General features: G+C 34.5%; 3 protein-coding genes across 4 annotated transcripts; all 3 read right to left on the bottom strand.

Moving 5' to 3' along the window:
* Positions 1-1564: 1564 nt before the first annotated feature.
* On the bottom strand, positions 1565-8154 carry LOC144427174 (uncharacterized). The gene is made up of 14 exons (XM_078115956.1): positions 7836-8154; positions 7209-7391; positions 6930-7037; positions 6460-6522; positions 5773-5976; positions 5341-5480; positions 4903-4952; positions 4425-4497; positions 4149-4303; positions 3580-3625; positions 3014-3074; positions 2837-2932; positions 2246-2377; positions 1565-1970 (listed from the first exon to the last, which is right to left on the bottom strand). The coding sequence occupies exons 1-14, from the start codon at positions 7994-7996 to the stop codon at positions 1853-1855; spliced, it is 1590 nt and encodes a 529-aa protein (XP_077972082.1). The 5' UTR covers positions 7997-8154; the 3' UTR covers positions 1565-1852.
* A 2812-nt stretch (positions 8155-10966) lies between these two features.
* On the bottom strand, positions 10967-19074 carry LOC120338733 (DNA repair protein complementing XP-C cells homolog). 2 transcript variants are annotated; one of them, XM_039406660.2, is made up of 15 exons: positions 18868-19074; positions 18270-18398; positions 17453-17598; positions 17029-17179; positions 16677-16772; positions 16137-16558; positions 15951-16044; positions 15500-15671; positions 15019-15125; positions 14321-14560; positions 13755-13988; positions 13492-13647; positions 12681-12850; positions 11920-12124; positions 10967-11246 (listed from the first exon to the last, which is right to left on the bottom strand). In XM_039406660.2, exons 1-15 carry the CDS (start codon positions 18976-18978, stop codon positions 11103-11105), a joined length of 2577 nt encoding a protein of 858 aa, XP_039262594.2. In that variant the 5' UTR covers positions 18979-19074; the 3' UTR covers positions 10967-11102. The 2 variants fall into 2 exon arrangements, with proteins under 2 accessions (XP_039262594.2, XP_039262593.2); XM_039406659.2 differs by having other exon boundaries at positions 15951-16052; positions 16139-16558.
* On the bottom strand, positions 19010-21822 carry LOC120338734 (tRNA (guanine(27)-N(2))-dimethyltransferase-like). Its single transcript, XM_039406663.2, has one exon. It carries the CDS (start codon positions 21161-21163, stop codon positions 19796-19798), a length of 1368 nt encoding a protein of 455 aa, XP_039262597.2. The 5' UTR covers positions 21164-21822; the 3' UTR covers positions 19010-19795.
* Positions 21823-26276: the final 4454 nt, after the last annotated feature.

The raw sequence follows: 26276 nt of genomic DNA, 5'->3' as shown, positions 1-26276 counted from the left end.
TAATTTTAATTCCATGCAATACAAAATAATCTTATGATATTGTGATGATATATACTACAATTGCACTATGCCATACAAATAATGTAGAGTATTATTTATTAGGAAAACTGTCAGATTGATGGTTTTCTACTGTGTAATTCAAAGTTGGGTATACTTCGGAGAGACAGAATTTTTGATTCGGCAAACGAAAAAACACGATAATAAAGGAATAAGGACTCGAAAGTCCAATTTTACATAAGCACACAAGAACTAGGGAGAAAGAAATGGCCAAGCATTTTATATGGAACTACATTCAGACATTGCACCTCTCTTTTGCCACAGCACTCAGGTGGGCTTTTATTCAAACCAAACTGTTCAATGACCTTAATAATTTATTACTATTTCCCGATTTCTGACACTGTTTTCTTCACCTAAGACTGTGAGACACTACAGCACTAATTTGCACTTGTTCATCTCAATCAAGTTATTGGTTTCCTTTAAATGCAGAAATGTCAGGATGTGGGTGGTGTAAACAAATCCCAGACGATAAACACAGCCCAATCATATTCAATTTGATGTATACAATTTTAAATTGGAATCCACCATGTCTGCAGTGTACACCTGTACACTGGAACATATATATTTTGGAACCATAGAGGTCTTGCCGGCTCTCCCAGTTCACTGTTTTGTTCTGTGTGTGCTTTTTTCGGGGAAATCAAAATAAAACGCACAACTCAACACAAATTTTTTCTGATTGCGATATTAACATTTTCCTTCAGCTACACTTTGTTTCAGCCTCTTGCTTGTTCACAGGTAAATAAAGAAATTATCACGAACTGCGAGAAACAACAACCGGCTTTTGATAAAGCAATATCGCCTGGCCCAGTTTAGAAGCTGCTTTCCAAAGATACGGTTTTATAATACTATCATATACCCATACCCAACGAAGGACACGTTGATTTGTTCGGCGGGTCATGTGAATAATTTGCTGGCCATCATATACATATTCTTTGATGTCAATTTAATTGATGTCAAGCGAATTATTTGAAATGATGACAAAACATCACAAGACAAATAGGTACATACCTACCTATATCCTTATACGCACCGCGTTTGTGGCATAACCATAATAAAACTGCGCACTGTGAGCACCATAAGAAAACAAACCAGCATGGATCTGTACCGAACGGGTGCAAAGTGTAAACAACTTTTTACACGCCGACAGCTAAAAGAAGTGACGTGAAATACTCCAACAAAATTTGGGAAACGTTTATAACGTACAAAATTTTATCGAAAAAAGTTTCCAAACCAAGTGGCATAAACACTTCTAGAAATGTGAAACTGCTCAATGCTTTTCCGGTAGCGGCAACTTCGAGATCGATTTTTACTGGTTGGAAAAGATTAAAGTTCGTCCTTGGCTCTATTTTTACGTAAAACAGTCCCGAACTACGAGGCGTGTCACAGATGCAGCGCTACCCGCAACATTAAGAATAGGAAGGTATTTGCGCGAACTTACATAAATTGACGTAAAAGAATAACTAATTCAGAATGCAGTACAACCCCTTCTTCTGGAAAAGAACACAAATTCTCAGAAATATTCGAAATTTTAATGAACTAAAACAAAAACCACATAAACAAGCTTTATAATAATGAATTGTACCCCAAGTGACATGTTGAATTTATTTTAATTCAATACTGGTTGATGCTCAACAGTTGTCAGCATACCTTTCATACTCTCCCTTGTCAGCAGATCATACCCACTCATGATTGGTGTGCAATGAATCTGTCAGAAAATCGGCAATCACATTCTAATAACAGAACTCGAATCTTATTAGGCCTCAAGATATTATGACTACATGCACTATTCATTCGATCAAGGCAAGATATTATTTCCTGCATATGCTACTTGAATAAGTTCTTCTCTATATTCAAGTGAGAGATTTTCCTCTATTAGAGCATTTAATGTCTTCTTTTTTGTCAAGTGTTGTCGCCTAAAAATGAACGCATTCATTATGACTACTGTGTAAGCGAAACAACAGTTCCAAAAGTTCAAAGAAGCATGCATCATTTATAGAATATATGATGAAATTCAGAGGATTTATTCCGAAGTATGAACCTGATTTTAGGAATTTTTTGTTCATATGTTTAAAAGAAGAAATGTTTTAATTTCACTAGATTCAACAAACGCCAGTTTCATCTCGGAAACTTGTATTCTAGAGACTTTGCAGAAAATGCTTCGAAAATAATTATTATTTCAGGAACAGACCTTTTCATAAGTCTTACAACATCTTCAGATGAAATTATTTTCTTATTTTTCCTATGACAGATTTCTTCCAAGTCATTCATAGTATTCTCAAAATATTGCCGAGAAACATCTTCTATTTCCTCAAATGCTTCCCTGAAGTAAAATTAAGTAGATGCCTCAAACACGTTCGACAGCCTTATTGAAAGAACTCAAAAAAGTTTCTTTAACTTTAAATTGTTATCTTAGTCATCAAATGTAAGTTTACAAGTAATTTGACGCCAGAAACATATTTATTTAGAAAATTGGACATGAACATCCAATAGCAAACTCCAGTAGCAGTAACCTATGCAACTCATGCAGAAATATGGCTGATCACAAAATTGGCAAATTTAAAAAGGAGTACAGCCATGAAAAATAGTGTTAATATGAATTAAAATGAAACAGAGAAATATTGGATATCATAGAACTCTGATATCAATTGGTCCATTAGTTCAAGAAAAGCAATTTTTTCGCTCCAAAAAAGTCACCCTAACAACAACGCTTCAGCAAAAAGACCCATATGGCCATTTTGTGTCCTATAAAGAATTGCATGAAAGAATAAAACATATATACTTAGAAATCTTCAAAGTGGAGTAGTGTTGTACAATCCCAGCAAGCTGTGATCTGGGGAATGGAAGTTTGTTGAGTAGTTTTCGCTTTTTTGCATTCCTAAAAATGAATATTACCATTTAAAATTACTGTAGATTTAATTAAAATATTAAAAATAAAACAAACATATAATTTTCATACTTCTTTTCACGAGATATCAGCTTGTGTGATGTTACTCCAACTGATGCCTCTTTGCTTGTATCTTGATATAAATAGGTTAAAGCATAAAAGTAATAGTTTTGGAGAAGCCAGTTCAAATTTTGATATGACCTTCAACCAGTGTTTCCCAGAACATAACTGTTCCGCTGGACTGGGACCGAAATCGTGACCAAATTGGTCATCATGGCGATTTCGGCAGTACTTCGTCGCCTCTGGGTCATAAATTTGTCTCTCAACTCTCACCGATAACGTTTATTATCGTTAACCCTCGGCCTAATTTCTTATCTGTCAAGTTTACAGAAATCTTTACCATGGGCTAAATTTTTTGAAAACCAATAAATTTTACCTTCTAATTTCTCGGTGTTCCGCAAGGCTAGCTAAAAGCAGTACTAGGTGTTTCAGGGCAAAAAAAAATTTGAGAAACGCTGCTTTAAACCATTAAATCATATATTATTGACTTTTAAGTTAGGGAAAAGTTTATTGTAAGTTTTTGCGAATTCACAACTGTAATTATATTTTCCAGTTTATGTATATTACGTAACAAATACCTGCATTTTGTTCATTTTCAATGACCACTGGAACAGTTTGGTGATGCTGAAAAGTAAATGATATACTAGCAATAGACAAAGATGAAATTGACTAGTTCCAACCAATTTGGAAGTCATCATGGAATAAATTCACATAAAATATTTATGAGGTGGGTAGACATGTAAAGGTTCAACCACAAGGCACAAGACAAAATTCATAAGTTGACAGTTTTTATTGGTTCCAAACACATGTCACAAAATAGCTTGGTTGGACACTTTTATACATCTTTGCTGAATGATATTAAAGAAAATAAGAAGATAAAGATAGGCACATGAGAAGTTTTAGTCAATACGTTTAGGACAAATGACCATAAAGATATGAAAGAACAAATTTCATTGTAAGGTTTGAAGCATTTTCCGTACAACTGTGGATGAATCTTGTGATTATGGGTAGTTCCATCATTTTTACTAGAATAAACACAGAAAAAACTAAAAGCCCGTAACGAGCACAAGCAAGTTTGCAATCCACTGAAGCACCTAATTCCATGCAGCCCACAGAGCTATTGTGTAAGCAACAGTAAAACACATACCACACTTTGACGCCTGCGAAGATTTGATGTTGAAGATGTATCCACAGGCTTCTCATCAGTAATAATATCATTAGGTGCATGGTCATTCGGAAAGCGTTGATTTTTGAAAGCTGAACCATTGCTATGTGGACTGGGCACTTGTGATGTATCCGTTTCTGGGGGAAAAAAACACAAATTTTTTTATTTTTCATTGGGTAAAATTTGCACTAGAGATCAGACTGATCTGAATACAGAAGAGTCAAATATATATTATTATAGAATACAAAGTCTTCGTACCATTAAAGATTCTGCTCAATTCTAAGGGTCCTTCAATCTCATTATCTGAATTTTCTATTGTTGAAGTAACAATCTACAAAAGAAGATATATGATCTTTTATATTTACATGAAGCAAATCCGTCAAATAAGAGTGGAAATAAAAATATGGTATGGCCAGAATTATTGTAACAATCAAGAAGACAAAGAACTGGCAGACAAGGCTGGCGAAACCAGAAAATAAATTTTTTAACACCATTCGCTTAGGTCCAGGCAGCATTGCAAAATCATTACAAGCTTGAGCGATATTTAGTATTTGAATAGATTCTGGACAATATGAACCACTGTGTTGTGCAACGAAAAAAATTTCCATGTAATTGTTTTGATACATATACAATATACATATATATGATAAAAGATGGGTAAAGAGTTAGTGCAACATATGTGTCCACAAAAATAAAAATCATATGCTGGTACACATTATAAATATAAATTTATAACCTCTTTATCAGGTAAAATATGATCATCTGGTGTTCCTTCATTTGGATTCTCTGAAAAAAAAAATAAAATTCGAGTGACACACTGACTGATAATGTGTGTATATATATATATCAAATTCAAAATTTTGAATTCACAAGCATTACATACAAGACACGAACACACTTGTCATCATCGTACTAATAACTCATGTTACGAATTCCATATTAGATAATTTTTTTGGCAGGATTTCTCGCCTTCGCGGGGCGTGTTGGAATCGCAGGTTAAGCATTTCTGATTCGAATCTCAAGCCCACCCCGTCACCCAGAGTGAAATAAAACCCAGTCCTTCCACATATATCGTGGCTATTTGTACAGAGTCTTGTTCAGAGCTAACAACAACAAAAAAAGTGTTTTTTAAAACAAAAAAGGATGTTGTACAAAACTACTTTTTATTTCTCACCTATTACTGTGGTGTGTGATGAAAAATGTGATGGAAATTTCTCTTCTTCTTTTTCAGATTTTACATGATTTGTGGGTATAATACTCTCATTTAAAAAATATGTGTCAGTCGTTGCATCCTTACGAGCTGGCTCGAAGAAACTAGAGCATAAAATAGAAAACAAAAAAATGATAAATATATACATAGAGTTCATAAAGTCATAAAATGTTTTAAAGTGCAAAGAGAATTTATTAATACTATATATTATAGTTTATTGGACCCCACAGGTGTGTTAAATATAATAAAAAAAAATTATATAAACACTGATTATAAACAAAACAAACCTGGTTAGAGAGAGTTAATCACAGCAAATTGAAAATTGTAACAGGACTTCATTAAAACCACCTTATTAACATCGTTGAAGAGTAAACCAGAAATCTTGTAGTGCTTTACCTCGTTATACGTGTTGAGCTTAGCAAAGGAGTAGAATATATATTTTGTTTTTTATTAGAAACAGATTTTGAAACATCTTTTGGACTCGCTGCCTCAGCTTCTTTGTTTTTGTTTATAAGAGCTTGTACTTTTGACATCAAATCTTGAGAGAAAGATGTAGATTCAGCATTGGCTGCTACTTTCGATAGATTTATATCCGAGAGTCTGAAAAAAGGAGTTGTTCTGCAATTTGAAGTATACGAGATATGTTCTGGTAAATTTGATTCTGGCTTAGGAATTTCGGATAAATCTTTTTATTAAATAGACAGTGTTGTTTGTATACATTTAAGGGTACTCCTGAAGTATATGCACCAAGATGTCACACAACCTGAAGCCTAACCTGAGTTCAGGTTGTGCGCCATGCGTATACTTCAGGAGGTCCCATTTAAGGTTATTGAGGGAGGGATAGATAAATAATAAACTTCTGATATCTGATTGCGAATCAACATTCAAGCATAATCAAACATTGTTGCCTTGATTGTTCATTGACGGAATAGAATATATTTCTATAACAATAACATGCTTCAAAGTAAACTTGCTATGATTTGACTTCTCAACAGATATTTACCAAAAATATAATTGAATCCAAAAAAGAAAACATGAAGTCTGATTGGATATCGCAATAATACTTTGTATACAAGTTTTTACCTCATCCTTTTTTCTCTGGGTTTATGGTGAAATAATATTTCATCTTCCCCATCAAGAGACGACCTTAAAATAAAACTGAAACTATTACTAAAAAAATGGTTATTGTTACATTGGACACATATAGTATTATATTATTTGATACTGATTACAACTCTCCGACTATCAAACCTTATACCTAAGATTTTTACTAACATAAAACTTGTCTCATGATAATCTAAGCAAACACACTATCAGATTCTAATGATAGTGTCACAAATCTGCCAATTGTTGTAACTATTCGATTTTCATCAATAAAATGAGCACTAAGTACATAAAAAGTAAGTGGGCTAGTAGGATATGCTAGGAGTTTGCACCACACACTAACAGCATTTAAAATATCTGAAATGAATGCTTGTATACATCCAACAAATATTTAAAAATCATTCTGTAAAAGATAAAATATATATTATTCAATCATGTGTGAGCATTACCATTTAGAAGAATCATCAGCCTTTTGTATCGTAGGAATCGGAGTCTTTTTGAATTTTTCAACATCTGCTCGATCTTCTTGGTCAACAACTGCAGCAACCGGTGCTGGACTGAGAATATCACAAATTCAGATTTTGTAAATGAGGTGATGTGATAGCGTAAAGTATTAAATAAGAAACAAAATATTTTATTAAGATTTCATAGATTCAACTTATAGATAAAATTAGACTTCACGCTTCAGATACATAATGAAAAATAGTTCAGAATATATAAAATTGTACCTTTCTGTTTCGTTAACATCTACAAGTATAGTTGGATGAGTTTGACGTAGAGCAACATGTACTGTTTTTTTGATAGACTGTTGTTTCAGAACATCATCTATTAATCCTTTAGGAGTAGGTAAAAATTCTGGGGACTTATCAGAAATTGCTGATCCGGTAGATTTTCGCTTAATTTTAGCTTGGCTGCAATTAAATAGTAATGTTTGTTAAAGATTTGTAAGCTAACAGTCCAGTGATAATACTTGCAGGAATAAGATTTCAAAAAGTCACTATCATAAAATTGTAATAAATTAGTTCTATCTGTCCATTGGTTGTTATACCAATACAGCGGCAGACGAACCTAAAGTTTGATACATTCGTATATTTTCTGTGTGTTTTTATGGCCCAACTCATTTAATGAGGTTTGTTTGTTTTTTATGTGCGCTGGTGAGCGGACACATGATATTTATTATGTTTTAAACTTTTTGAAGATTTTGCTCTCTACGGAATTTTTAATTTCTGTTTATTATGGAGTATTCAAAAAAAAACTATTTATCTAAAATTGAATTGGCACTTTCATGCATCACATAAAATTCGTTTTCGCGCCATAATTTCTGATTTAATTGGGAAATGCTTATCAACCAATACCTGGTATTCATAGATATCCTGTTTGATCGTCTATGCCTGGAATCAGTATTATGAACAGGTCTTCCTGCAGGACGCCGAATTGTTTCCACTGGTTTCACATGTTGCAACATCGAACTAAAGAGAGTTCTTGGAGTCTCAGCATCTTCACTCTTGCTCTCCATGGTCAGATGATGGGGGATATATACCCAGAACAGAATTAGAAAGCGATAAATAGTGTAATAACTATTTGTGTGTATTATGGAGTTTGCAAAATAAACTATCTAGCTCTATTTCAGTATACAACAATTATACTGTCTGTCTATGCAATTAGAAAAAACATTTCGAATTTTGCGATATGCCAAGTACTTTAATGCATTTTTTATATTTAAACCAAGCATGTATATTTTGAATTTGTTGGTTTCACTGTGTCTGAATGTGGAATATACAATAATTACTGTACAGAATAAGTAAGGATGAATAAATAATAAGATAGGATTTACATATTTATTCCGGCAGCCCAGGGGAGAGGAAAGCCAATAAGGCGACTTAACCATATGCGAACCAAGGCCTCTCGTCCAGTTACCATTCCATGTTGGGTATGGGATTAGTTCTGTAGTTAGTTATTTCTTTTCGCAAGCATGGACTTGATGGTGGAGGAAGTTACCTTACGGCGGCCAGAAGCCCAGCAATGCTCTCGCACGGAATTCGAACCCACGCAAAGTAATCAGATTTGCGGTGGTAAGCGTATTCCTAACGCTTAGCACGATGACTGGATGAGCCACCACTATAGCACCGCCACGCCAAATATATAAACAACAAAAGATATACCTTATATATAATCACCGAAACTGCAGAGTTACTGCACAATGTACATTTTTTCCAATAATCTGCGGTACGGTACCGGTATCCAATTACTTTATGTTCATATTTATCATCTAGTTACATTGATTTTCTGCATCCATGATCCATCAAGCGCAACACCGTGGTACCGTAATCATTTCAGGCGCTGAAAATTTAAAAATCGCGCAAATTATGCTGTTTGTTTATTTTTTTTATTTAAACCACGATAATGAAACTACCGTGGCGCGAAGCCTCAGTCACTGCCTCACTTGCCCACCGGGGAGAATAAAAATAAACTAGCCTATCTAACGTTACCTATGTTTTAATGCTTTTACAATTTTTGAGTTTTTCAACAGGGAGATGCTTCTCCGACCCTTGACCCCAAAAAACTTTCCCCATGAGAAGTGCGCCACATCGCCGAGCCATATTTCTTTTTCAATTTATTCACCTTTTGTCACGAACATTGAAATAATATTGTTTACATTATGATTTATCGTATCAATGTGAATAGTTGTGTAATCTTAAAATATTCGGTTACCAGTCCAAGTACCGGTGTGAGAATAGTTTACAAGTTTTTTTAAAGAGGCACGGACTTGTGGAGGATAAAGTCGTGAGCGACCGCTGATATGTCGTATCTGGAGTCGTCTTACAATTTCAAGTTATCGCTTCGAGTTTTTACGATTTCACCAAAGTTTTTCAAATGGGCGTTCTTGACAGGTTTCTTGATATTATTGTTAGTGTAAGGAGAGGTTATTTACCTAGTATCAATTCACCGTATAAATATATGCCGGTTTTCTTTCTGGCTGGAGCTTGCATGGAATGGTTCATGATCAACGTGCCTGCAGCTGGAGGAGAAACTTTTTGTGAGTACGGTAATAGGCCATACTGTTATAGGCTATCTATATTATTTGAATTACAACAATAAGTGAAGTACAAAATACATACAGATTGTGGGTTTCCCGCCACGTAAAGCTAGGAGAACATAGTCGTGGTTTGCAATATTGCCTTTACGACTTTCCTTTCTCCCAGGATAAATATGTAAATTCTAGCATTTCCATATATGTGGCTAAAGGACCAGAAATTTAATTTCTTATTTCAGTTTAGCAGTTGTAGGAAACTGGAAAACCGTTTTGAGATTATGTCACTACTTATTTTTGATTGAGAAACTTGTTTATGGAAAATTTATTTGAATTACCAGTAATTGCCCTAATTTGACTTTATTCATATTTTCAACCACATACTGAAACTGGGAGTATATATATGAATAGATTGTTGCCGTAATTTCGAATTACAGAAAATCTATCAATGAGTTAGAAACCAAAGTTTGAACCTAAATTTTTGATTTGGAAACAGTAAAGCCAAATTGATTCTGTAACTGCACCATAATATGTAATGTAGGCTATGTATTTTCTAGATGACGTCTGGAGAAGAAACCAAGCTAACAGAAAATTTGAATCAAGTATTGAAGAATCTGATCAAAATTTCCAGAATAAATAAATAATAAGTAAAATCTAAAATGCCATATGGACATTCATGGTCATATTTTATCCGTTATATGTTTTCTGCTGCTCTCTGCACTGCCGCTGGAAGTCAGACTGTTCATATGATTTATCGGCCTGATACATCAATACCGGATGGGCGAGTGAAGAAAGGGGAATTGCATACTGAGATTTTTGTATCACAAAAGCCTGACTGAAGACGAGATCCTTCATTTTGAGACCGTAAAATGAATAGAATAACAATGCGCTATCAGCTCACAATGAGATTTCATGCTTTGTTTGTATTTATTGATTGTGTTGTTTCATTTGAATAAGTATTTCATAAAATATTTGAAATTTAGATCTGGAGCATTTTTTAATCATTCAGCTTAAACACTAGTGAAAATCATGGCTGACCAACAGTTAACCATTAATATTATTAATCGGACCCAGTACATTGAATGACTGACTGGTTCAGGGGATGGGCAAAATATTGTGTCCCTTCCCTCCCTGCTGTTGGACAAATTTTTTCACAATTACATACATACATTTTGATTCAATTACAAACTTCTTTAAATGTACTGGACTATCCTGTAGCGTATACTATCCGCCTCACAATGTCTGTAAACAGTATTGAATCAGTATTTAACAATATTTGCTGCCTCATAAAAAATCAACAACTAGAGTCGAACCATGGAGAAGGAGACCCCTAACATGCATTTCACCTATGCTTCCGATGTTTAAACCTTTGTCAAACTATTGACTGCATAGTGAATCAAATTCAACTATTTTTCAAGAAATTTATGTACAATCAGCAAAAAAAATACTGCAAAGTGAGGTATTTCCAGAAATTTATGTACAATCGACAAAAGAAATACTGCAAAGTGAGAGAATTAGATATGAAATGGAAAGCAATTTAATAATGGCAGTAAAAATAATTCCTAAAAAATGTTCATGATTGCTTGATTCATCAGAATGGAAACAATTCCTCCTTTTGATTTCCAATGGGAAGTTTTCTTCGTTTCATGTGCTTAGACATTCTCCTTGCTACTTCAATTCTTTTTGCTTGCCATGCAGCACTAGATTCAGTGTTGTTATTTTGATCAGCAGATCCCTGAAAATATTGAAATGTGTTATAAGTCACCAACCCCGTGGCAGTTAAATTTCGTAGTAGAGCAGCACAATAATCAGATTTGAAAAATCTTATGGATGAACGCGTCTTTTGCGTAAACATACACAGGTGTAATATGCTTTATATATATTAGCTATTGGCGACAGGGAATGAATCTCATATGTATTGGAAGTTGCCAAATGAAAATACCAGAGTCTAGTCAAGTTTATTTTCTCCAACCAGTGAAAAATCGAGCACAAAATACAAGAAAATGATAATTACACAGATTTACTGGAAATGGAAAGTCGCAGGGATTCGGGGAACCAAAGCTGGTTATCGAGCATCGACACCCAAGCCCCATTTATGTGATTGAAATTTTCAATTTACTGTCTTTGACGGTGAGTACCGAACAAGTTATCCAACTAACATCACTCACTAGAAGTGGTTGATTTCTAGAGTGAAAGGCCAAAAGATCAACTGCTGGACCAATTCAGTTGAATTAATTGAAGTGGTGTTCCGAATATTATATACTCAGTTAAGATTGTTTTTGAGCCAAGAAGAAATCTAATCATGCAAGAATTTCAATAAAAATAGAGATAGATACGGTAACTATTAGGAATTGTATTAAAAATGAGATCAGTGAAGATCTCAATAACAATGTTTAATTTGTTGCAACCTTTTCCGTGCTCATTGTTCCCAAATAAGCATATTTTCTTTTCACTCTTTCTTTTGCTAACATGGCTTTTATAAAAAATTTCCAATGTCCATAAACACGTTTATCCTTTTTCTCTCTCTCCCGTTCTGCAGCATGCAGCTGGTCTTCTTTCCATGCTTCTTCTAGTGTGTCTGCATACTCAATACAGGCGATATAGCCATCCGTGCTGTGAAAGATGTTGGTTGCAAATTATTAAGAGAAAGATAATATAGGCAACAGCTCTGCGCTTGAATAGCATAACCAGTGGTAAGGTTCCATTACATTTGAACCTCCGACAATTTCACCTGCGTACTATTGCACCTATAGAAATTTTTTTTTTACGGATATTTGAACACGTACTAACCCTATCCCATGGATTTTAGCACCCTCATATAGGTTGGACCCGCGGATATACGGGTTCAAATGTACGGTCACCCGGTGGTAAGACCGCAGGCACATTTCAAACTTCAAAACGGCAGGATTCTATAACAGCCATCTTAAGTACATTGCCCTTGGTTAAAATCACAGTTCAGTATAGCACATTACCGAGTCTCAAAGAGGCCTAACTGATGGAAAGACCACAGACACAAATCAAACTAGCGGGCGTAAATTACAATCTCCAGAACATGGTCCTTGGTTGAAAAAATATTTCAGAATAGGGTATTACAGAAAATAGGTTCTTTGAGCACGTCCAAAGAGCCTAAGGTAACAGTTGAAAGAACAAATGTATCCAATGGACTTACACAGTATGTGGATATCCATTATGTGTGTCGAAACCGATAACAGCTAATGCAACATCAATATCCAACTTTCGAGCGACTTTGTTTAGCCCAGGCAGACGTAACTGAACGCAACCAATAGGTAACATCTCTGGCTGGAACAAATCAACATTACCAAATTGGTTTTTCGGCACCTGTTTAATATAGTATAATATTAATAAAATATTCCAGAACTTACATTTCATTCATTTTTACAATAAGCATAAATTACTTCACCATTTCCTAGTACTTGAATGGTTTCAATATTAATAAGAGTGTACATATGGATCATGTTGCTAAACTATTGTTGTTGGTGTGGTGATTGTTATTCTTTTGAGGGAAAAATCTTATTCATGGCAACTAATGGATCGATCAATTTTAAATTTTCTGTACTCAAATATGGTCATTACTTTTTTTTTTCAATTTCCTTAGATTCTTATGGTTATGGCACCAGAGATATCACCCAAACCTTATTTGTTTTCATTATATTTCATATATAGAAGCAGTTTGGTTATTTTCCTGCTTGTCTACTGATCTTTTCAGCAAACTACACAAGTAAGGTGATTTGGTATTGACACGCGACCCTTATATCCATATTTTTAGGCTTCGTTCTTTTTTATTAATGGAGCATAGGTCAGAGTTTTATAGGAAGTAATTACATCCTAGGTACATCTTATTCAAACTGATGGCTGTGAAGCACCTTTTACAAAATGGTAGTGTTGGAAGTTACCAAAGTTTCGTTGAGAATAATTAGTTCAAGGATGACTTTTTATTTAAATGCAAAATGAAGATTTACCTTTCCATTCTTCGCAGTAGGTGGCACATATGGTTCAGTTTGCCAAATTCCGAACAGTGGCATTGACAATGTTGACATATCTTGTTTCAACTTCATGTTTATCCATAATGATGCCACCATTTTGTAAGGCTCTTCACCATCTTTCACACTTCTTGCCTGCAATAATGAGACAGAACTTTCAATATAGTTATTAGTTTTAGAATTGCATATTACATAATTGGAAACTGAAATATCTGCTCTCAATTTAATCAATACCGACGTACCTCTTGAAGCCATTTTTCTCTGCTGCATAATGTGTATATCGATGACCGAGGATATATCTCTTCTCCTCTTATAAGACCAACAGAAGGTACATCTGGTGGATAGATAGCTTCAAATTTGAGAAGATGTCTCCTCAAACCAAACAATGGATGATTTTTAAGAGCGGATATGGTTGTAGGCAATGGTTGAGCCAAAAGAGCTTCTTGCATGTCTCTGTTTTCCTTAGCATCTAATACCTGTTGAAATATTCGAATGATTATAGTACATGGCACTTGGAATATTGAGTACTCCAAAAAAAACAGTTTTTTTTTTATGGAGATTTTCAAAAGTAACCACAAAGTGGTTCTTCGGAGACCACAAGTATCACAATGTCTATACTAGGTATTGTCTAATTTTTCGACCGTTTGATGGCCCTTTTTATAATTAAACATGGGGCGTAAAATACCTGATTGATGCGTGTTAACCGCAAAACTAGTTTTTATTTTATAAGAAGTGCAATCTAGGGAGTCATTGGCGGACAGAGCATGAAAGTTTTAGAACTACTAAGTAACAGAATGAAGGGGTATACCGTATCAGGTTCTGCGTATGGTGCCAGTGTTTCTTTCCACCAATCTTTATCAACCATTCCAACTCGCAACTTTCTAGTGTCAGTTAACCATTTTGCTGCATAACGAGGCGTTATATCTTTAATGTAATCTTTGTTACTAAATCCAAGGACATAATGAACAGGAGGAGTAGAATACTTTTCTATTTCTTCTGGATGATTGATAATGCAACGGAATACATCGAGACAGATCCACTTGCCCTCCTGAATTAGAAATCAATTCAAAAATATAAACTGCTGGTTGGTAAAAATAGCAGCAGAATATATAAATAAAAAACAAAAAAGGAGATAACGAGCATCCCTGCGACGGTCACTCTAACAAATATTATATATATCATTATGATTTGAATACATATATTCAGAATACGAAAATTAGTGAATTTTCAGAAAAGGTAATGCAGCTAAAATTATAACCATATAATATATACTGCCATCTACATGTTAATAAAATGTTTTAATTACATGTGGAAAAAGTGTAGTCAAAGTGAAGAACACACAGAGTTGTTTGAATTTTATTTCTGTTCTTAAAATTGAATAATAAGGAATTAATATGATATCATGTCCAGCTGGACAGTGTGGAGGTAAGAACTAAAACGGTTTATTTTATATTTAAGTTAGGTACTAACCAATCTATAAACCTCAAAATTTTCAACCTAAAATACCTCTTCAGAAAATACTTCTATCCATTGATCATAACAATCTGCACTGCTCACTGTTCGTTTTGCTGCAGAAGTTTTTCGAGATGTCACTTTCTTTGTTTTGGCTTTGCCTTAAAAATATATGTAAACGTTTACTGAATAAGTAGTTTTAAAATTATTTTCACCGTAAAACAAAATTATCTGAAGCACTAAAAACTGCTACAGTTGGGCATGCCTTGATAAGTGCAAAAAGATACAACAATCTTAAACACACGACATATGAAACCAAATTTTAAAACCACCTATAATCAAATGCCACAAGAATCAGCAGTTTAACAGTCGGTGCGTGAGCAATCCTCTTGCAAAAAATTAATTTTGGGTGGTCAGCAGATCAAGAGTGAGCATAATCCTTAGGCATAATTGGCATGATTTGCCAATTGCCAAGTTATAAGATTACCATTTAGGTGATTAGATTATATAAGCTTTTTGAGTTAAAAATAGATACCTGCAGACGTCTTTTTAGTAGTATTTCCTTGGACATTGCTACGGCTTTTCTTAGCTGGTGATTTCTTTGTTTCCATTTTAGGTTCAAAATCACTGTCATTTTCACTAGAACTGGGTGAATTAACAATGGGTTGAAAATCAGCATCTTCGTTATCTGAGTCCACATCACTTTTCTGAAAAGAAAATGATGAATTGCTTCCATTAAGATGTGCAATTTGAGATAGGATGTTGCCCAAGCTATGTGAGGACACTGTATGTTATAGATTTTTCGTTTAACTTTCTACACGTCCAGTGCTTTGACCAAGCGCATCATTTCGCCTAGTGTGTGATAAATAAAGTGAATAATGCTCAATAGCAGGTCAAGCGGAATATAAATTCCTAGACCCAATAAACAATCTACCTTAGCTTTGTTCGAAATAAATTTCAATAAAAAGCAAATGTCAAGATCATACCACATTAATCTTTCGTTTAACAGTAGTTCTTAATTTTCTTTTAGCTTTGGTATTTGTGAGTTGTTTCACCAGTGGCGTCTCGTCCACTTTATTTTCTTCAATCTGTGAATATTCATAACTTGTTAAGCAAGACAATCTTGGATAAATATAATTGGCTAGTTACTTCTGAATCGCTGTAAGTAACATACTTTTTGTTTTGATACATTTTCTTTCTTAGTTTTACTTTCTTGGACTGCAGTTGTATCTTTCTTTGATTTTCTCAATTTTTTCGTTACTTCTTTCTTTGCTACAGCTGTCGATACTTCGGTAATTTTTTCTTCAACTTTGTTCAATTTACTTCTCCTTGTTTTTAAAGGAGCAGCATTTTCTTCATCGGAATCTTTTTTAGCTATTTTTCGTTTCCGAGCTTTAACAGGATTGACGGATTCTTCATTGTTAACTTTCACTCCCGCAGTGGATGATCGAGTAACTCGTCGTTTCTGCGGAGAATCATTCGCTCCATCGAGTTGAAGTATCACCTTGCTGTCCTTGTCCATTAAAAGCGGAATATCTTTAGTTTTATTTTTCTTTGATGCGTAAATTTTCGATTTGATCGCAGCAACGCTCTCCTGAAAAAGTATCAAGTAATATCATCAAGCACGGTTGTGATTTTTCTTATTTACAGTCATTTAATATTTTTCATTTTGAACTAATTAGGAGCCTCGAAATTCTTCATAAAATACTCACATCTCGTTTCTCTATTGGTGTTTTCAAAGGAAGAGGCTGTAATGATACCACTAGCCTTGTATTCAATCCCATGGCTCGCAATGCAAGGACAAAAACCTGAGAATAAAAAAACTTGTAAAGTATATCCATGGACATCTATGAAATAGGTGATAGTAACCTGAAAAACTATCTGAAATTTTACTCGCTTATGTGAGATTGCAACCAAATAACAGTATATCTTGGAAGTTGGAATTGAATATTCTTCCCCTCTTCAATTGAAAAGATAGAAATCAATGTGTTCTACCCTAAGCAATTCCATGTTTGTTTATGAATAATGGATATCTATGCAAAAGTCATAAAACTGAAGACTTACCAACACCCAATCCAACTTGAACTTGACTTTTTGTGCTTCCAGAGCTTTTTTCATCTTAGTCTCCAAGAATGGTAATCTGAGCATTCCAAAACCAAGAAGCTTTTCCACCCCATTTTCAGTCTCAAATATTTTTTGCATATCTTGTATAAACCTGAATTAAACACAGATAGTGAAGAAAAAAGAGAAAAAAAGAAGAAATAAGAGTTACATGCACTGGTACCCTGTGCAAAAGTAAATCTGAATTTACTCTCAGTCTAAATGCAATTTGGCGGCAGTGAGACACAAATTCAAATTTTAAAATTAAACATTGAACTTTCAACTCTATAAACTCAACTTAAAACTTTTGAAATGATAATATGGATGAAAAATGAAAAAAATGAACAGCTGAAAAGAATAGATTTTAGCATTACAAAACGATTCAAACCTTGTTAAGAACATTGCAGAGACATGTTTCGGCTTGACATCATGGTACTTCTTGGGAAGTAAAGAATATGTTCTTGATAGGAGTTCTTCATTGTTGCAAATTCGGTTAACACGCATTCCCATTGTTAAGAGACACATAAGATGAACCTATATTTTGATAATTTCAATGAGTCAGTAATCAGTAATGTTTTTTTTCACATACCGAAAATACGAAAGTATACAAAAGTAAGGTAAAATATAAAATAATGTGATGGGAGACGCGATAAACCAGTCACGGTTATCAAACAGCGTCATCTTTGAGGGAATCTCATAAAAAAACAAGTAAAGGAAGTGGAACAATATTTAATGACAGAAATCAGCCATGTCGGTACGATTAAGCAACCTGGTGTTTCCAGTGTCGTTCATGGTGATTCGAGAGAACAACTCCAGGCACCACTGGTGGGGTAACCGTGGTAACCGCAGTAGATGAAATGACAAACGAGCGGGGGCTAGTTTTTGTGTGCCGTATCACATTTGAGTAGACATTCCCAGGAAATATAAAAAAATAGGAACCACTCATATAAGAGGTTTACTAAATATAATCATATTTAGGCTATTCCCTGCTGTGTTATCCTGGTATCAAGAATTCAAATTATCCTGGAAAATTAGTTAAATTGAATGAAATTGAATTTTTAAAGATTGAGCTTCGTCAATCATCCTTTGTCTTTTGAATGATGGGACACTTTAGAAAATTTGTATTGAAATTCAGATCATCATACAAAAATACTTTTTCCATCAGAATGCATCATATTTTCTGAGCTGAAACCAAATTTGTTTACCTTATGCATAACAGTTTGCATTTCTTTGTCAATTCTCTTAGCTGCTTGCCTAATGCATGTTTCAACCATTTCTCGATCCCATTTTTCTCTTTTTAGTTTCTTCTTCACAGCATCTGGAACCAACTCAACCTATAATCAAAAACATATTCAATATCTATGCAAAATTAATTTGTATAATTTGACTGATACTCAATACTCAAAGTAGTTGTTCAAGAATTTGAGATTGAGGGACTATTTTAGGATTTATTATTGATTACTGCAAGGTGATAATATGAGAATATACAAATAAAACACAGGTACATCATATATATATATATATATAAAGTAGAAAAATTTTCATATTAAACATAATTTCTAGTAGGGCCTATACTAGATTACTCAAAGCAAAATTGAGAGCCTCCAACTGAGAGTGGAGAGAATAGTAGTAGAGTTAAAATCTATCTTTATTGATACTCTCAACACTGAAGGGGAAGGACCATATTATAGTGTAAATGACTGCAAGCAACCAATCTAGTGGCCAAAATAACTCAAAAGAAACAAGGACTAAAATACAAGACTAGATAAAACATTTGTATTCAAGATATCAAATAGTAATCACCTCCACATTTGCAGATGGAACAACATCTTTTTCTTCTTCTTCATATTTCTGAGATTCTTCAACTTCTTCCCATTCCTCATCACTACTTTCTGTTGTTGTATCAGGTGACATCTTTACAAAAGCTAACCTAAACTATTCACTATTCTTCTAAACATTTTAAATAAATGGAGCAATTTAATAAAAAGCCCAAAATATTTTCTTCACATTAAGCACTTCTACATGGAACTTCACATTTCAAAATTTACAAGATAATACGGGAAAAGAGACAGTATAAGTAGACTCCTCAAATAATGATACTTTCATTTCCAATAATACTTTATACCAGCGTTTCCCAATCCGAAGGAACTTTGTGCTGTGATTTTGGTCTAGTAAAACTGCTAATATTCTTACTCTAATGCTTATTTATACACACATAATACAAGCTAATGATTCATTACTGATTGAATAAATACAGTAGTTCCAAAATATGCGCGAAAAGAGGAATATAGCGAAAAAGGTTGGAAACCACTGCTTTATACAATTTTATAGTTCAAATTATAAATTGGGTGTTAATTGATGTGTTTTACTAATGTCTAATACCTATGGTAGGATCGTGACAAAATATAGTTCAAATAAAATCTATAACTACAAAACACATTTTGAGAGCTTGAGAAGGTATAATGGAATAAAATCTAAAAACACCCAATTCAGGTAAATATGTAACTATTCAACTCATATCAATGCTCCATAAAAATAAACTACAAAATTCACTGACAAGCGGGCCATTGAGGTAAGGCATTTTGGATCCTGCACGAATTTTTTCACATAAGGTTAAGCAACTACTAGTTTCGGTTCACAGCAAAGATGAAAAATTTTTGTTCTATTGTGCATAAAATGAAATTTTTTTACAGCTTTCATTAAAATCACAAGACAAAAGATGTCAATATTTTCAGTCTGATGTTATGCTGTTAATTACTTTTCTAAATTCTCTGGGAGAGGCAGTAGTCCTAACTCCCCTTGGATCGAACAACGTTCCACAAGCCCGAAATCCAACCGACCGCAACTTTTGAATAGAAGCAAGAATTCTCAAAGGATTTGACCCTTTTTTAGTGTGAGACTCAACAATATAGTAGAAAATCGGACAAGTTTCCGAAGAATATTTTTGAATAATCGACTCCAAACTATCATTTGGTTTCAATCTTTTAGCAGACGGCTCATTAGCATCTTGGCTTTTAGACATTTTTTGAGTTTCTATTGTTTCCTTGTAAAGTTTAATAATTTCAACTTCTTGCTCATCAGAATCAAGACACAAACTTTCCAATGTCATATTTTGCATGACTGGCACAAGTTTATTTTTAATATCAATTTGGGTAAGAGTTTTAGCCATTTGAATCACAAAATTAGTGTCGAATATGGGTCCAATATATGCTGGACCTAACATTACAATCGGTGGTTGTACATTTTCATCTGTGATTCCTCCATCTTTGCAAAAGCAGTCGGTGATATCTGGCATTGGAACATAGTACAATTTTTCATTCAAAACTTGACGATAATGACAAACTCTGCAATGAGCGACTCTTTGTATAAAATCCAATGATTTGTTAGCATGCGTGGCACCTTTTAAAATTCTAACTAAAAGAACAATGGAATTTTCATCCACATAAGATGAAAGTACAGATATTCCACGGTCCCATCTGCTCGCAGAACGAGCTACATTTGCTAAAATGAGCCTTACAGCAAGTTCTTTACCATATTCATGTTTCATTGCTTGCCCATGATAGATTCTTGGCACTCTTTCTGGACATTTATTATATAAAGTGCATAGGTCTGTTGAAACAATACATAATACGCCTCTGTGGCATATAGAGAAACAAGCAGCCTCAAGGTACCTTACACATGTTCCATATGCTTCTAGATATATCATGTTGTATCTTTTATTTGATTCGTGTAGTAAAGAATTCGGATTCCTACATACAATAGATACATTGTTTTCAAGAATGTTATTTTTCAGATTTTTTTCCAAACAATTTTTCATATAAATCTCGTCATGTAAATTGATTGTAACTGAAACATTTTTTCCGAAGTGTTTCGCCCAAATCATTCCTGACATTCCGAGACCTGGAACTGCATCAATACAAGACAAAGCCGTCATTCCAGCTCCTTGAAATTCTTCAATTATTTGTGATAATGCAAGTAAAGAGAATAGACGAGGAGTATGTAATCTTTTAGCAGTGTGCCATTGGTTTCCTAGCTTTGTGAGAAAGTCTTTTGTATATTTCGCAGAAATACCTAATTCAGATAGTGTACATTCAGTCATACCTAGATTTGAGTTGACTATTTTCGATACTACCTTATGATTATATGATTAAAAATCTGATTTAAAAATTGCGAAAGAAAATATTAACAGCTATCCCAAGTGTGGGAGATGGTAACATACTATTTCAGCAACTACGCATTTTTCTTTTTTTCCCATGCTGTTGGAGTATAAGTTTTTTGTGTAAAAGCGTGAATCGATTTCATCTCTTCTGCAATAATGTCATTGACCATCCTTTGCTGCTCAAGACGTGACTTTCCAACAAAGAGTTCCGATACAACAACAACGTTATAACTAGTTCCACACATATTGGGCGACAAATCGTCTATTTCAATATAAGTTGCCTGCAAACCTTTTTGCAATTTCTCTTTAATTATCTCACTTGAAGTCATGATTGCTGATGGCTAGATGCAAGTCACAATTGGGCGAATTAAAAATATAAACATATATAAAAACATGCGTTCATATAATCTAAAGACAATAATATAAGTGATGGATGAATGATTTAAGAGTGAATTTATATTTTTCACAAAGTGATGAAATATTTATGAATACTGGAATATGTGTGAATAATCTAATAATAATCCGAGTAGTGCGCTAGCAGTGAGGTCATGAAATATATTGCACTGTCTGAAATTACGACCCACGGGTCGGATCCTGCCCACTTGTGCCTGCTGAAATTAAAAATAGTTTCTATGAATATAAATTTTCTTATTATCAGCTACCGTACAGGTACAGCATACAGTAATTCCCCACATATTATATCTTAAGTCACTTACCGTACCAGGTTACAGTACTGCAGTACAATAATTTCATTCCCAAACGACATGAAACAGGGAAACGATAACCATCTACTCACTCTCTTGGTACTGTACAAGAAGTTGAGGTATAAATTAGGGTTTTGCATTTATCAAAAAACATCATACCGTACGGTACCGTAAAAGCGCCTAACTTCGGACAGTTCCTAACTTCGGACAAAATTTTTGAACGGCCATATCTTGGCTAAAACGCGCCGTATATTGCTAATTTCAATTATTATAGGTTGCGCTGTTATATCTACATCTATTCTCATCTTTTTTAATGTTGCATAATTATTTTTTTGGTAAAAAAACGGAAATTTTGCCGAAAATTGACTGCCCGGCATTCAACGGCGCAGAGCGTCGCTCCTACTGAAGCTATCATCGTCAAAATACCATCATTCGGTAGAGGGCGACAACAATGTATATAATTTATTTGAGTGATCGCAAGATGTCGTACGAGATTCAAATAAAATCTAAAATTCTGAATTATAAATTCCGTAAGAATATTAAGATTTCACGCAGCGTCAAAAATTACGTCAACCTCACGTAGATTATTTTTCGCTCACTTCCGACACGACGTCACACTGCGTCGCGGAAATGAATTTTGACGCCAGACACAACGGAGCCAATATGACAATTTCCGTTAAGATAAAGACGGCGTTCCAATGTAATATTTTTGTATTTTGTTCGGTCATGTATGAATATATGCCAAAATTACATTAATGAAAATACATGTCACACTTAATCGATGACGTTAAAATCGAACATATAAAACTATGATAATTCCAACGTCCATATGGCACAGTGCACTAACTTAACCATTATTTTATGATTAGTAGTCGAAATGACAGTTATTGAATACGGCCTGGCTGAATTTTTTTCACTCGAAATTAAAAATAAATTTAATCTCCAACAAATAAACGGGACCTACATGTTTACAAGATTAAGTTGAATTTTAAATTAAACTTTACAATCGGATTTACCGTGTGTTTGATATAAATTATCAATTATAAAGATAACCGCGCACGATAAAAAAAAAGCTATCCGTCGAGAATATTAATACTTCAAAGACTTCGATAGAAGCCTGTTAAAATACTTCATTGTGGATTGAAACGGTTTGCATCAGATATATTTACGTATGCATTTTCTGATTAAAATGACTAACGTGTTATTATACTCATCTGAAGTATCGCAAATAACGAACGAAAGATGTAAACATAGGACGACGGAAGTTTCAATTAATGCATTTTGGTCGTGACGTCAATGTTACGTTACGACGACGATCGAACGTCTTATCTTCACGCAACGACGTGATTACGCAATCCGCATCGGAAGCCTCTTTCTCTCTGTGCGTCGCGGTTACGCAGTGAAGAAAATGACTGTCCGAAGTTAGGGCAGTGAAGGATAACGGTCAGATGGCAAGAAATATCGATTATTTCAATAGTAAAAATAGTCCAATTGAACCGAAATTTGCAGGGAATGTAAATTACCGCACGAATGTTTTACCGAGCAATTTTGGCACCTTTTGGACAATAAATGGCCAAGTTATTGACGAAAATATAGTAATTTTGTCCGAAGTTAGGCGCTTTTACGGTAATCTATAACTGGCCCACTGAGAAAAGTGATTGCCGAACCTAGCTGTAAAGTAATTCAAATATTGCAAAACAAACTAACTCTACCAGTTCCGCAAAAGCACCCAACATTCGAGTGGAAGTGGTGACTCCTCTGCGGCCCATTGGCCGTGGCCCCGGCTCATAGAGGAGTCACCGCCCCTGTAGCAACATTCGATTCGCCCAATCTCCAAAACCTGATCACTCCTAACCTCCGCACTATCCTCCCTCCCACGCAGCGAAACTAAACTGACAGCAATCAGACTGCAATTCACGCCGCTTTTAATAACACGAGTTTCGCGCGATCTTTGTTATGTAACCTCACGTGACCAGAGTTACGTAACAAAATTCACCGCCGATCTGGTCATTTTTTCTTCTGGCGATTCAGCGATCAATCGAAGTCCTAATCTAAAGTGGTATCCCGCAGCGTTTTAAGCGCTAGAAATACGCCCGCCATCGCACCTCTATTTCGCGACTTCTTGCGTTTCGTAACATTTACTTTTACTGCGTAATATGGTAAAATATTCAGGTTTATTTCCCATATGTGTGGTCATGAGAATACATGAATGTCATACTGTCCGGTTCACCTCCTTCAAAGACTCGAAATGTCACGAGCCGGCTAACCACCGATGAGATTTTTTTTGGACAGTCGAAAAATATTTTCCAAAAAGTCTTTGAAATAGCTGACACTTGAAATACAATTTACCACGTCTGTATATATTTTTCAAAATAGGCTGTTAATGCCGAGGTAGATGTTGACGATACATGACTGAATCCTTTTTTGACTCGAAACGTCACGAGCCGGCTAACCACCGATGAGATTTTTTTTTGTCCTTGAGATAGAGTCTATGCCTATGGAAAATAGCTGACACTTAAAATACAATTTATAACGTCTGTATGGATTTCACAAAATAGGCTGTTAATGCCGAGGTAGATGCTGACAATACATGACTGAATCCTATTTTGATTCTCAAACTAATGTCAGTTTAACTCATTTCAACTTTGTTTATGAATTATATTAGAAATGGGCAATATAGAATACCGAATCCGGGGGATTTGAATCCCAAAGTATTCGGAATCGGTTTCCGCCTCTTCGGCGCCATGCGTCAATTTTTGTATTACGGATTTTTAATTTATTAATCAGTGACGAGCGTTTTCTTACGCGACGAAATCTCTCTCGTTTGATTATACCCGTAGTAGTATAAATTTAACATTATACTAGCGTTCGCTCGCAAAGAACCCGCAAATGTGGCAGATATCAAACTTCGTAATCCCAGCTTTGCATATTCAGAACGCGAAGACAACGTACTTTACAAGTTTCAATCTATTTCGCTGATAAGAATAATTATTATTGGTGCCGCCTTACTGACGATTTTCTAATTGCAACAATCTTAAATGTTGGGAGTACGTGAAATATTCTTTAGTTTGAATGATTTATCGCGGCCTTCGAGTTCTCCCGGAAAATCATGTGCACCAGACGATAGATGTTGAGACAATATTTTCGATTAATTTACATCAAATTTTTTTTTCACGACACCCCGTTTCCGAAAATACAAAGTGATATCGCAAAACAATGCGTTGATTTTTCATTTATTTTGTACCCCGAATAAAATAAAATATTCGTAATTCAAGCATAGTTAACTATGATTCAAGTCGCCAATGAATCCGTTTCTGTCGACCAAGCACGACACATGTTTGGTCGAGTGTCATGCGGTATTTTCAAATTAAAAAGGTTGCCGCTAGTGGTATGTATAACCACAATAACCAAAAATGAGTATTTTATAATAGAAATGAATTTTACTCAAGATGTTATTTTCGAGTCTTGCCCGCAGAAAATAAACACGCTGACATACTTGATTATAATTGATAGTCGTTAAATGCTCAGGGTATTTTCATTTGGATACAAATGTAGTAATACATTGACAATTTGGCTTTTTAAAAATTGGAATCCATATTTATGGTGGGAGAATTACCACATTTGAAAAACAATAAAATAGTATAGGATTCGGTATTCTGTATTTGATTCAGGTATTCTAGAATATATCACCCACCCCTAAATTCTACTATGACTCGGCGTCGACTTGTGATTCAAAACAGTAGCGACTTGGCTGCAGACTCGAATTATAACATTTAAAACTCAAACTGTACTTGAGAATCGGGGTACCACTCAATAATGATTAATATAAGAGAAAACTGAAGCCGCCAGTACAGTATTATATTAAAATAATTGTATGATTATTAGCTTTGTTTAAATTTTCACATCACATTGTGGCGTATATTTTCGATGTTCAGGATTCTTGTTGGTGATTTAAAGCATTTGCATTCGGTTTTATCATTTAATCTCTAAGGCTTTAGGTTCCTCAGATGCTATACTTCAGGCTCTCATATCATATAACGATCCGGAAAGTTTCACCCCTTTTATTAATACCTGTCTGTACCCCTGCCTTAATTTCTTGTTACTACACCATAGTTAAGGTACGACAGTAAAATAAGCGCGGTAGGCCTACTGTACGTGAATATCGCAGTTTAATGTCAAACAAAGTATGTATTGGTTTTATTATAGGTCGTTGTTATGTTATTATAAATTTATTTCACATGGGTAACAGTGTTATAACCTATTATTTCATAAATGGCTTTGAACTATTTCCTGTTTACTAAAAATACATTGTTGATCTCTTTGCCTTGAGCGATAGCGGGTCAGTCGAC

This window comes from Styela clava, chromosome 9, assembly GCF_964204865.1.
Source record: "Styela clava chromosome 9, kaStyClav1.hap1.2, whole genome shotgun sequence".
NCBI lineage: Eukaryota > Metazoa > Chordata > Ascidiacea > Stolidobranchia > Styelidae > Styela > Styela clava.
Note: the sequence above shows the minus strand (reverse complement) of the source record. Positions and strands in the feature narration are given on the sequence as shown.

Excerpts from the sequence above, each read along its gene's own strand:
- LOC144427174 (XM_078115956.1), bottom strand. The coding sequence starts at position 7,996 with ATGGAGAGCAAGAGTGAAGATGCTGAGACTCCAAGAACTCTCTTTAGT. Across the intron at positions 5,977-6,459 it reads CCCAGAGAAAAAAGGATGAG|ACTCTCGGATATAAATCTAT; the intron begins GTAAAAACTTGT and ends TCCTTTTTTCAG. Across the intron at positions 4,498-4,902 it reads ATATTTTACCTGATAAAGAG|ATTGTTACTTCAACAATAGA; the intron begins GTTATAAATTTA and ends CTTCTTTTGTAG.
- LOC120338733 (XM_039406659.2), bottom strand. The coding sequence starts at position 18,978 with ATGTCACCTGATACAACAACAGAAAGTAGTGATGAGGAATGGGAAGAA. Across the intron at positions 15,126-15,499 it reads TACTAAAAAGACGTCTGCAG|GCAAAGCCAAAACAAAGAAA; the intron begins GTATCTATTTTT and ends TATATTTTTAAG. Across the intron at positions 13,648-13,754 it reads GAGAAAAATGGCTTCAAGAG|GCAAGAAGTGTGAAAGATGG; the intron begins GTACGTCGGTAT and ends TCATTATTGCAG.
- LOC120338734 (XM_039406663.2), bottom strand. The coding sequence starts at position 21,163 with ATGACTGAATGTACACTATCTGAATTAGGTATTTCTGCGAAATATACA.